The sequence below is a fragment of the Scyliorhinus torazame genome, chromosome 11 (assembly GCF_047496885.1).
Source record: "Scyliorhinus torazame isolate Kashiwa2021f chromosome 11, sScyTor2.1, whole genome shotgun sequence".
Lineage (NCBI taxonomy): Eukaryota > Metazoa > Chordata > Chondrichthyes > Carcharhiniformes > Scyliorhinidae > Scyliorhinus > Scyliorhinus torazame.
Window position 1 is genome coordinate 76518288 of NC_092717.1, and position 13014 is coordinate 76531301.

Below are 13014 nucleotides of genomic sequence, written 5' to 3' on the forward strand. Positions count from 1 at the left end.
AACTTTTTGCGACTCATGCACTAGCACACCCAGGTCTCTCTGTACAGCAGCATGTTTTAATATTTTATCATTTAAATATTAATCCCTTTTGCTATTATTCCTACCAAAATGGATAACCTCACATTTGTCAACATTGTATTCCATCTGCCAAACCCTAGCCCATTCACTTAACCTATCCAAATCCCTCTGCAGACTTCCGGTATCCTCTGCACTTTTTGCTTTACCACTCATCTTAGTGTCGTCTGCAAACTTGGACACATTGCACTTGCTCCCCAACTCCAAATCATCCATGTAAATTGTGAACAATTGTGGGCCCAACACTGATCCCTGAGTGACACACTAGCTACTGATTGCCAACCAGAGAAACACCCATTAATCCCCACTCTTTGCTTTCTATTAATTAACCAATCCTCTATCCATGCTACTACCCTTAATGCCATGCATCTTTATCTTATGCAGCAATCTTTTGTGTGGCACCTTGTCAAAAGCTTTCTGGAAATCCAGATATACCACATCAATTGGCTCCCCGTTATCTACTGCACTGGTAATGTCCTCAAAAAATGCAACTAAATTAGTTAGGCACGACCTGCCCTTTATGAACCCATGCTGCGATTGCTCAATGGGACACTTTCCATCCAGATGCCTCGCTATTTCTTCCTAGTAGGGAAGATGATAGATTCCAGCATCTTCCCTCCTACCGAAGTTAAGCTAACTGGCCTATAATTACCCGCTTTCTGCCTACCTCCTTTTTTAAAACAGTGGTGTCACGTTTGCTCATTTCCAATCCGCCGGGACCACCCCACAGTCCAGTGAATTTTGGTAAATTATCACTAGTGCATTTTCAATTTCCCAAGCCATCTCTTTTAGCACTCTGGGATGCATTCCATCAGGGCCAGGAGACTTTAGCCCCATTAGCTTGCCCATCGCTATTTCCTTAGTGATAACAATCATCTCAAGGTCCTCACCTGTCATAGCCTCATTTCCATCAGTCATTGGCATGTTATTTGTGTCTTCCACTGTGAAGACCGACACAAAAAACTTGTTCAGATCCTCAGCCATTTCCTCATCTCCCATTATTAAATCTCCCTTCTCGTCCTCTAAAGGACCAATATTTACTTTAGCCACTCTTTTTTGTTTTATATATTTGTAGAAACATATTCGCAATGAAGCATTATCTGATGGTTGCTCCAGGTACGAAATGATAGAAGGAAGAAAAGTCTAACTTGTGTTTATTTGTGACGATTCTGCGATTCACTTTTTCCAGCACACGACTCTGAAAGCACTCACTAGGATGGTGCATGCCAGATCGCCATAGAATCCCGACAGTGTAAAAGGAGGCCATTTGGCTCATCGACTATGCACAGACCCTCTGAAAGAGCACCCTACCTAGGCCCACTCCCCTGCTCTATCCCCATAAATCCGTAACCCCATCTAACCTGCAGATCTTTGGACACTAAGGGGCAATTTGGCATGGCGAATTCGCCTAACCTGCAATACTTTGGACTGTGGAGAAAACCGACTCTGTCCTATCACCAAGTTTTTGTTCTTTATATGTTTGCCTAAGCACCAGGAACTATGTTTTCTGAATATCTGCTGGCAGTGAGGAACCTTGCCTGCCACCATTGTATATCTGAAAGGTTCAGGAGCAGTAGCTCTAATTTCCCATCCATTGTATCCCATGAATGGAAAATTGAGGACAATGTACCTGTAATTTGCTGAATTACATTGGCAGCAGACAAACTTTCTCACAACCAGCATGAAGACATCGTAATACTTAAGTGTTACTCAGCTGTTCCACCATGGGAGGCATCGTCAGTGTTGTAAACTAGACGAGACTCATGGGGAGCCTAATCGGCCCGGCCCCATGGATCTCGTGTAGGTTACAACATTGTCGAAGGCTGATCCTGTTGTCACTCGATGTCGATTTGCATGACTTTCCAGAAGTTGGAATTTGATAGTGATTTGGAACAGAAGTCCTCTCAAACCCAGAATCAGTCTGGGTAATAGAAAGTGCTTCATTAAGAGAAATAATTTGATAGTTATATCGTCTTTAAAATGCTGCAGCTTAACTTATGTAAGATTAAGTTAGGTCAGCACTGCATTGATTAATTTTAGATGTAACTATATGCATTTTTCCATTGGATAATGCAAAATCAGTAATGAAAATCTGGCTTTCATTTCAACAGCAACAATATAGTCAGGGGCAACATGGTGGCACGGTGGTTAGCACTGCTGCCTCACGACGCCGAAGGCCCAGGTTCAGTCCCGGCTCAGGGTCACTGTCCATGTGGAGTTTGCACATTCTCCCCATGTCTGCGTGGGTTTCACCTCCACAACCCAAAGATGTGTAAGTTAGGTGGATTGGCCATGGTAAATTGTCCCTTAATTGGAGGGAAAAAAAATGAATTGGGTACTCTAAATTAAAAAACAAACAACATAGTGCGTCAAACTTAATGAAAATCCCAAGGTGCTTCACAGGAACATCAAAGACAAATTTTGAATCCAAGCCACACAAGAAAATCAGGTCAAATGACCGCAAATTTGGTCATAAGAGGCAGACCCTAAATTGTGTCTCAAAGAGAGAAAGCAGGATAGGGAGGGCACTACAAGCCTTGGGATGGAGCAACCAAGATCTGGGGTGCATAAGAGGATCAGAATTAGAGGAGCAAAGTGCTTCAAGGCTGGATGAGAGCACCGAGGCACGGAAGGGGATGAAAATGAAGCCAAGAAATTTAAAATCAAGATGTTGCTTGGCCTGGAGCCAATGTAGGTCAAAGAGCAGAGGGGTGATAGTGAACGGGACATGCTAATAGTTAGGACAAGGACAATAGAGTTTTAGATGACCTCAAGTTTCCAGAGGTTAGAATGTGGGGGACCATCCAGGAGTGCATTGGAATAGTCAAACCAGAGGCAACAAAGACATGAATGAGGGTTTCAGCAGCAGATGGCTGAAACAACCAAGAAAGACACTTTTTTTTAACAAAAAAACTACATTGCAAACAAATTATTTTCGCACATGCCAAAGCAAATATCATAAGACATTCTCGGCGATTTTCATATTCTAATGAGCAGTATTTTCATGTTAAATGCACATTGGAAATCGGCTTGTATATTATGACACGCCATGCCAAGTTTCAGAATGACAGACATCCACCGGCTGCAGACCAACTGAGATTGCCCGTTTAACCAATGTGTATATTGCTAACCTGGAGGTCTCTTCCCCTTATATAGAAATCGCAGTTGATGCCAATATAGTGGATCGACTGTAAAATGTAGATGGTTGAAGCCTGAAATTTTAGTACTGGAGCAGTTCCACATTTCAAAGTGGTTTGAGCGATTCGCTGAAGGAAATGATTATTTTGCTACGAAGTGAATCTCTTGGATCCGTTTTATGGAATGCAAGCGGCTAAATTAACAGTTTGCAGATAAGGGAACATTGATTAATAATCTGACTGGGACTCTTTCTCAACAGCCCCAGCATGAGAAACCCACTAGCGCAGTACATTATAATTAGCCTTGCGTCCTATCCACCCTCCCTGTCTGGTAATGCAACCACATTGGTGTCACTCAACCTGCTCAGATCTCCACAAGTACCTGCCTTCCACATTCAAATCCGAGCAACTCCTTTTCTCACCTTGCCTCCCCCACAAGCCTCTTTATGAAAATTGCCAGGTCTCTGCAAGGATGAAATGCTTTTGGGGAGGAGTAGGAAGTAAAATAGATTTTTTAGATCTTGCAAAATGCTCAGCCAGATCTCTAGTGCTGGAGCTTCTATAACCATCTTGAATGTCTCTACCCTCTCCCATCAAGATCTTGGTGATATAAAGTAGTGTAGCATATTGATTCAGATTAAATATATCCCCCTCCGTGAAGTCTCCTGGATGTATTATTCACGCAAACTATGTATCCAAACAAAATACCTGACGGACTAATTGGGCCAGGTTCTGATGATCCCAGCAGATTTCCTCCCCTTCATGCTGATCCTGAAACACACACACGACATTTATTTGCACAATCTGAAATTGCATCGTCAAAGGTTTATTGGTATTTTTAAAAAAGAGTTCACACAAGCAGGATAGTAATCACTTAAAAGTCTAGTATTTCATTGCAAACGCAGCAGAAAACTAGTGATATGATAATGCTGAGACATTATTTGCTCTTGTCCATGGAACACATGATAGATTAGTTATTGGATTTATTTTCCGGCTGGTCACAGCACATACGGACACAAGGTAAAATTGATCACAGCTAGTTGTTTCTGCAGGTCACAGAAAATATTTTGCAGATATACCTAACTCACAGCAAGGCAGACACAATGTATAGTCCAGAAAAGCTTTTGCTATATGGTGATTGATTGCTACAATTACACATGGACGGGGACCCATCTCACCAATCGTTGAGGATTTCAAACTGTTCAGTGCGTCAAGAAATTCACCCACCTACCGAAGTAGAGTAGACCACACAGTGGCGTATGATATGCGTAGGAAGCTTTCTCTGTCGATCTCCTAAGTCTGGCTACTTATACTTGGATATTGGGTGGGTAGAAGCCCTCTTCAGTTTGTGGGGTACAGCAGCTGCACTTCCAATAATAGCAAGTGATACTGTCCAACATAAAGTTCCAAAAATGTTAACAGTCACCATGGTCAATGAATATATGCACTCCATCTACAGTATGCGTAAGAATATAGGTCCCAAATTCCACACAGGTGATACTACACCATATGCCTGCCCACCTATCCCTGTGGGGCACTGGAAATTGCCATCCTTAACCTGGTCTGACCCATGTGTAACTCCACAGACCCACAGCAATGTGATTGACTCATAAATGTCCTCTGAAAGTGAGATACTTGGTCAATTAGGGATGGGCAACCAATGCTGGCCCAACCAGAAGTGGGGTTGAATTGAGGGAAGGAACAGGCATTCCCTTTACGTTAATGCACCTGCAATACACACCATCTAATGTATATTCAGGTCATAGACTTAGAGTCTCTGACACACCTACTGATGCCGACACTGATACGGGGGAGGCGGTAGCAGCATAGTGGTATTGTCACTGGACTAGCAATCCAGAGATGCAGGGTTATACCCTGAAGTTCGAATCCCACCTCGCCAGATGGTGAAATCTGAATTCAGTACAAATCTGGAATTAAAAGCCATGGAGCTATTATTAATTGTCATAAAAAACAATTTGGTTCACTTATGTCCTGTAGGGAAGGGAACCCAAGGCTCTATGGCCCAAAGAGGGGGCCAGTGGCAGGATAGGTGCAATTCCAGCTCAAACAATGCACCTTGAGGGGTTTCCCCTCCACTTTTAGCTCTTAGTAATTTTAACTTCCAGTTCATTGTTTGGACAGCACCTCCATTGTCAAAGGGACTTGCCGATTCCGGCCTTCCTTTGCAGCTCCCACCTACCTTGATGGAGCTGCCGAGGCTCCAGAGCTACCAATTCTCTAATTGGGTCAACAGCAAGGACAGCCCAGAGCAGTCCTTAAGAGGACAGAGAGAGCACTGGAAGCCAATCAGGAAACAGCCGTCAGGAAGGATGTGCCATCAGGCGTGTCACCGGTAAATGTGGGTGCAAGGCCCCAATTTTGTCTCAACAGCCTGTGGGGAAAACCTTGTTCAACTTTGATTCACCCAATAATTTTGCATTTCTCGGTAGACAGCTGTCCCTCCAGCTGAAGCTGCACCTAGTGCATCTGCAGCCATTTTACAGACTGCTGTTTGCAGTGAACTTTAACGAAAGTACTTCAACACTGTAGATTAGCATGCTCACAGTCACACAGTCGCCATATGAGCCATGGGTGAAAATACAATTCATTCTACAATTTCAGTAATGTAGACAATTTATTTTCTTTCTTCAGCAAAGCAAATAATTAAACTGTGTCTATTACATCAGAATTCTGGTTCAGACCTTGCACATCCTTTGGTCATTGTTACAAATCCATCTATTCATGCTGATGCAAGGTGTTAAACAAACAGAAGCAAGTATAAACCTATGTATCTGTTATAGAAAAAACATGTTTGGCATCAATTATGTAGATGTAAAATTCCCTTGTTTTCTGGACTTGAATGAACTTGTCCTCTATTTCCCCAAAGTGAGGACTTGGATATACTCCTCTTTCAGTCGCCAAAATCCATTGTATGTAATGATACAATTTAATGATGAATAACATGAGTTGTGCAAGTCTAAGTTAAGATCTTTCTTTTTTGGTTTGTTTCTAGACTCCAAGGCCTTTAAATATTATAAAGCAGAGCAATGGGGAGCAGATAATTCGGAGACGGACAAGGAAGCGCCTTAACCCAGAAGTACTCCAGCCAGATCAGGTCAATAAACAGCAGAGAGTGGGCAATGAGGAGCAACTGAATGACGGCTCACTAGAAAGGAAATCGGAGGAACACTCTTCAGAGAGTCAGCACCGGGAACAGCAGCAGTCTAATCTGGGCAAACTCGATCAATACGGTCCAGTGAATAAGTCACATCAGGGCCAGTCTACATTAGTGGTTGGCCAGACTGTAGACCTTCACAGAAGGATGCAGCCACTGCACGTTCAAGTAAAGAGCCCTCAGGAAAGCAGTGTAGACCCAGGAAATTGTTTGCCAGTAGCAGAAGGGAAAGGAAGTTCCGAACGAGGAAGTCCTATTGAAAAATACCTTCGACCTACAAAGCATCCAAATTACTCGCCTCCAGGAAGCCCTATTGAAAAGTACCAGTATCCTTTGTTTGGATTTCAGTTTGTGCACAGTGATTTACAAAATGAAGCTGATTGGCTGAGGTTCTGGAGTAAATATAAACTGTCTGTCGCTGGGAATCCACACTACCATGTGTCTGGCCTACCAAATCCTTGCCAAAACTTTGTGCCTTATCCTGCCTTTAACCTGCCTCCGACTTTCTCATCCATTGGTTCTGATAATGACATTCCTTTGGATCTGGCAACAAAACATTCCCGGTCAGGACCAGCTGCAAATGGTGCCGCAAAGGACAAAGCTAATGCGTCGGTCACCACAATGGAGGAGAGCGTAGAGAATGTGGTCAAATCTCCGGACAAAGTTGACCGAGGCACGCAAGATGAATCACTGACGAAGTGTGTTCATTGCAGCATTCTCTTTATGGATGAAGTGATGTACGCATTGCATATGAGTTGCCATGGTGAAAGCGGACCTTTCCAGTGTAGCATATGCCAGCATTTCTGTACAGACAAGTATGACTTTATGACGCACATTCAGAGGGGCCTGCATAGAAATGTGCAATCTGATAAAAATTGCAAACCTAAAGAATAGAACTTTTAGTACTGTAACACAATGCGTACATGTTGCATTTTAGAATTTGGGAGAACAATCAGAATATTATTTTTCTAAAAAAGAGTAAATGTAAAACATTTGAAAATGATGGTGCCTGACACATTGTATAATTTTTTTCTATAAAGTACAGTATGCAACAAAATATTGCATTATGCTTTAGAGTCAGAATACTGATTCTTTTCTAGCTGTTTACATGTGCAAATGTAGCAAAATAAGTAATGAAGCACCTATTTCTATTTCTTTAGATTTTTTTTCTTTCACCTAGTAGCCCTGAATACCAACATGAAATAAATATGGTTCTTGCTAATGCAAAGTATGGATGAAAAGTAGCTGAACTTATTTTCATGCTTAAATAGGGGGAAAAAGAGGGTAGCACTATGCATTCCACTTAATATTAATGTACCTTGTGTTATCTATCAAAGTTCTTAATTCATATTGTTAAGCTTGAAAAGACTATATGCACATTTGTTAATTGCTTTTCAATATTATGTTTCAAGTGAAACAGTTTGAAAGTTGATGGTTCTTATCAAGTGATGTTGGAATCGCTGTTTACTCTTGAATTTGTTTATTGCATTTTCCAGTGGCATCATACATCAGTCTTATAATGAAAGACAGTCTTGTTTCAATGCAGAGGCAGTGTTTCCAGGAGAGCTGAAAAAGAAAATTCTAGGAATCTGAAAATGAATCATAGCTTTTACAGTTTCTTTCTGGTTTGCAAATCTTGCAATATAACTCAACGTTTTTGAAAAGATCCAAATCCTGAGGAAAGCAGAAGGAACCACTGCCTCTGCCTTTCAAGCAACTGGGACATGTTCCTGACTTTCATCATGCATGTAATTTTGTGATGTTTATTTCTTTGTTTTATCACACCTACACATTCTTTCTGTATCTTCCATGAAAACTATTTCAGACAGAAATGAGGTCATTTACATCTAAACTTGAAAAATAAAGTTTTACCAAAAGTATTAAGTGAAGTTTCCTGACAGTGAACAAGTTGCTCCTGCCCGCCTCCCCCCCCCCCCCCCCCCTTTTTCTCTGTTTACAATTTTGTTCACGTCAAAATTAATTCTGTCCGTAAACAGTGACATAATTCCTACAGAAAACTTTAAACGTGGACACATTTACTTGGAAACTACAAACTAGTTTTAGTGGATGGTTTTACCAATTAATTGTCTGGAATTGAAACGTGTGTAACCGATAAGCTTATGATGTTCAGACCTTCAACAGCAATAAACTCCCAGTTTCAAGGTGCAAGACCAGTCAATATCCTATTAATTTTACAAGCACTTCCATATTCTCCGAAGGACTGCAGTAGGTGTTGAACCAGGTTTGAACTTCACTGTCGCCTGGAGGTTTGCATTTATTGTTATTCTCTGCTGTCAATATTCTGGTTTAAACTGGTTATTTTTGTAAAACTCTTGTTAGTAAGATTCAACACTTTATGATTTGTGACAACCAAAGGCTTTGTGGCAGGAACAGATCAGCAGCTTTTCAAAAGTCTCGTTAGTGCAGTCACGACTGAGTCTACACACAGCAGAATCCACAGCAGCCACCAATAGCACTGCTTGAAGAAGAATGCTGTTGACAGATGGTGACAATAAGCAGATTTTCCAGGACTAGGCAGGCTATCTGTCATGGGGTAACTGAGCACTCTCAAAAGCTGCCGTACACAAGTTCCGATCCTTGGGACTGTCTTTGTAATTGTTTTGTCTATAAGATATTCTTTATTTTTGTTTGGCTTATTGACTCTTTAATAACACTCCAGGATTTTGTTCCAAATGAAAGTTAAGTGTATGGTTTTCCATGGTGTGCTATATATAGCTGAACATTGCAGAGATCATGTATCATTAGATGGGTTTTGACTCACCACTGATTTGTCACGTTCATCTAAACATACACCAGCAATAATATCCGCATATATTTTAGGTTACCTAAAGATTCTTACATTTGTTGTTGTCGTTAGTTGAAATATTGAGTAACACAGTAAATTGGTGTTTGGAGCATATTTCCCCAACCACTTGCATAAATATTAATATGAATACTTTGTGAAGGTTGGAGGAGTTAATTCAAGAAAACATTTTTTTTAATGAATAGATTTTTGAGTTTAAAACTTAGCACACAAAAAAAGATTTTTTTGAATGTTTGTTTATTTTTGAATTTCGTTCACTGGTGAGTTATGTGGACCTGTAGTAGGAAGGTGGCACTGTAACTTCGGAAGATGGGCTCACATTGATCCTTTTGCCTTCACGGACCCTTTAGTCTTTACAATGGTCAACATAAAGATCTTATAACAGACTTTTTCCTCAGTCTCAAAAAATGGAAACTCTGTCAAAGTTGGCATTCAGATTACAGAGTGGGAAGGTCGTTGGTTGGAATTAAGTTAGGGTTTACTATATATTATTTTTTACAAGCAATGCTTTTGGCATTAACATTTTCAATTAATTAGAAGTGTGCGACAGTGCCTCGGCCTCGGAATTGAGTGTTAATCTTAAAAGTGCTGCAATATTGGTACGGCTAATAAGCATGTTAAATTTGGAACAGTGGGTGCATTTGTTTATGCTGTTTCTCAACGCAAATATTGTAGGTGTCAAAACCACTCAAGTACCAAAGGACTTTACAGCTTTCAATTTTTTTATTCTACAATGGCAGAACTGTGAAAAAATCCTGTCTATTTCCAGATGAAAAGATTAAATCTAGAGAAGGAGCAAGAGCCATTTTAGAACTCTTAATTTGTAAATGATATACGAGTGGGCCAAACAATGCAAATAACATTTAATGCGTACAAGCACTAAATAGTACTCTGGAAGGAAAAGTGGATGATACATTACTCTTAATTAGTAGATTTGGAATAACTAAGAGACCTAGAAGGTTGGTAGGCTCACCTTTTCCAAACATTTCAGAGCAGCACCCATTAAGGTTAATCGAATGTGAAACTGCATAGCCAAAACAATAGTATATAATACACTGGACTTGGTCATCAAGTTGTATACTACTTTCATAAAAAAATACCTTGAATACTATGTCCATTTCTGTTCACTGATAAATGAGGGGGGACAGTCAAATCCTGGAGGCAGTACACAAATATGATGAAGCTGAACCTTACTATCAAGGGCCGGAGGTATAAGTTGAGACTGGAGATACACTTGGGCTTTTCAGCCTGTCTGAGAGTTGTTCTCATAGAGTAAATAGTGTGGAAAAGATAAATCCAGAATTTCAACTTTAAAAATAGTAGCAATCAAGCAGGGAGACACTGGTTCAAACCAGCAAAAGGTAACATTTGAGCTGATATCAGGATATTCTTCTTCACAAAACAGATTAACAATATGCAATAAGCTTAAAGGCAGTGTGGTAGTGCTCAAAACCGAGGAATAATTAAAAAGTCAATAATTGCAACAGCTGACTGTAGAATGTTTCAGAGTGGAGAAATTAAGATGGGCTGAATGATTTTCGTCCTCCCTAAGAAGTTTATAAATTTGCTCCTAAAGTGACACAGTTTATCAACAGATGTAACAGTGCAATTATCAGGTAGTTAAGTATTAATTGGTCTCGGTGTCCTATTTCAATAATTGTTTGGCTTTATACTGTTAGGATCCCGGACGAGACAAAAGAATGCCGTAATATTTTCAATTTATAAAACTGTGAGGAAATGTTACTGCATCCCAGGAGTGCAAACACTGACCAATACGTATCTTTTATGTTAAACAAACTTTACTTTAATCACATAAGTAACCACATGAGCAACAAAGAAATAGCTTGACAGTTAACAGTTACAACAGTACTTAAGTAAAAGAGAAAACCGCAACTTACTTCCTAAACCTGCCACTATATTCCAATTGAGCAAACCAAAATATTTCAAATACCACTCATGAATAAAATTAATGACGAGGGTTTTACTTGCTTTTCTCTGTGCAGAATGTTTCGAGAGGGAACTTTTCAGAACCAAACTGAAACAACCTCTGTTCAGATGAGAGTTCTGGGACCAACTGACTTTTCAAACAAACTTGGCTCCTGCCATTAACTATATCATATTTACCCAAAGCATAAGACATTCTTTTGTCTCTCCTTACAAGATGTCCCTTGACTTTTTTAGCTGGGACCAAAAGCAATACCGCCCATAAATCATCTACATCCCAGAGGTCCTTCAAACGTAAATGTTATTCCATTTGCTAACCATCTGTAAACGAGTAATTGGTTCTCAAGATCTCTATTAGGAGAACACTTCACCTGAAAATCAATGATTATCTCACTTTTGCAACACTTTAATCACAGCTTTTGCAGCCAATACTGCATCTTAATTCAGGTTTTAATAACATTGCAAAAAATATAAAATATGACAATTTCTTCTAACCATCACACCTCTCCCTTACAATGAACCAATAATATGAAAAGATGGCTTTATTTTTCAAAGACTTTTCAACTTTAAATGCTGCTCATTACTAAAGACTACTATTACATCATAAGATACACATACTGTCATATTCATGCATGCAAATTTAAACATCAGCGTGGCCCATTTCAGTCATTCTTTCCCAACTTTAAATGTTTAATTCTTCTCACATCTCCAAAGTTGTAATAAAGCATCTGCAATTATGTTTTCTCTTCCTGCTACATGTATAATTTTCAAGTTAAATGGTTGGAGCAATAAACTTCATCTAAACAATCTTGCATTACGATCTTTAAACTTCTCCAGAAGCCTCAATGGATTATTGTCTATGTAAACAATTGTCTATGGTGAATTGTAGCAACATAAATGTCAAAATGTTGCAACACCAGTACTAAACTCAACGTTTCCTTTTCGGTGGTCGAATACCTCTTTTGATGAATATTTAGTTTTCTGGGGGGGGGGGGGGGGGGGGGGGAACCTACAGATCTTTCCATACCGTGTCATTTTCTTGTACTCCTACAGTACCAGCACCCACATCACTCATAACAATGACCACCTTAAATTGCTTGTCATAATTCGATGTTGCCAAAACTGATGCAGTGGTAAACCAAGTTTTAAAGTTATCAAATGCCACCTGACATTCTGATGCCCAATGAAATATCCTGTCCTTTTTCAAAAGTTCAGCCAGAGGAGCAACCGCACTGCTAGAATTTGACACAAATTTTATGTCGAAACCACTCATGCCCAGAAATCTCAATCTCTCTTCTTGTTAATGGTATTAAGAACTCCCCAATAGCTTTCATTTTCACGTTCCGTGGGGCTATCTGACCATGTTCAACAGTATCGCTGAAGAATATGCCTCGGGCTTTCGCAAACTCATTTTTAGTCACGTGTACCGCCAAGCCAGCTTCTTGTAGTCGATTAAACAATTCCTTCAAATGTTCCAACTGCTCCATCCAGTTTTCACTGAACAAAACCAGATCATCTATGTACACGGCACAATTCTTTATTAGTTAGTCTTTGGAATGTTGCTGCCCCATTCTTCATAGGTATCCTTTTAGTAAGTCAATTTTGGTAATGAAATGTGCTTGTCCCACCTTTTCAAAACTGTCTTCCAAACAAGAAATTGGATACAAATCTGACTTTTGTTATTGCATTGACTTTCCTATAAACCATACACAATCTTTGTGTTCCATCTTGTTTTGGAACTGTCACAATAGGTGAGCTCCAATCACTGCAACTCTCTTCAATGCTTTCAATCACCTTTTGAACTTGTGCCAACCTTGGGGGATTCAGTATATATGGATTTGCTTAATAAGAACAGAACC

At 40.0% G+C, this 13014-nt stretch overlaps 1 protein-coding gene across 9 annotated transcripts in view; it reads left to right on the forward strand.

Moving 5' to 3' along the window:
• The window catches only part of trps1 (trichorhinophalangeal syndrome I), a 290663-nt gene extending 278701 nt beyond the window's left edge, over window positions 1-11962 (forward strand). For all 9 annotated transcript variants that reach the window (XM_072467423.1, XM_072467425.1, XM_072467427.1 and 6 more), the window contains one exon: window positions 6226-11962. In XM_072467423.1, the coding sequence (XP_072323524.1) occupies window positions 6226-7281 (1056 nt within the window). In that variant the 3' untranslated portion in view covers window positions 7282-11962. The remainder of the gene's footprint in view (window positions 1-6225) is intronic.
• Window positions 11963-13014: the final 1052 nt, after the last annotated feature.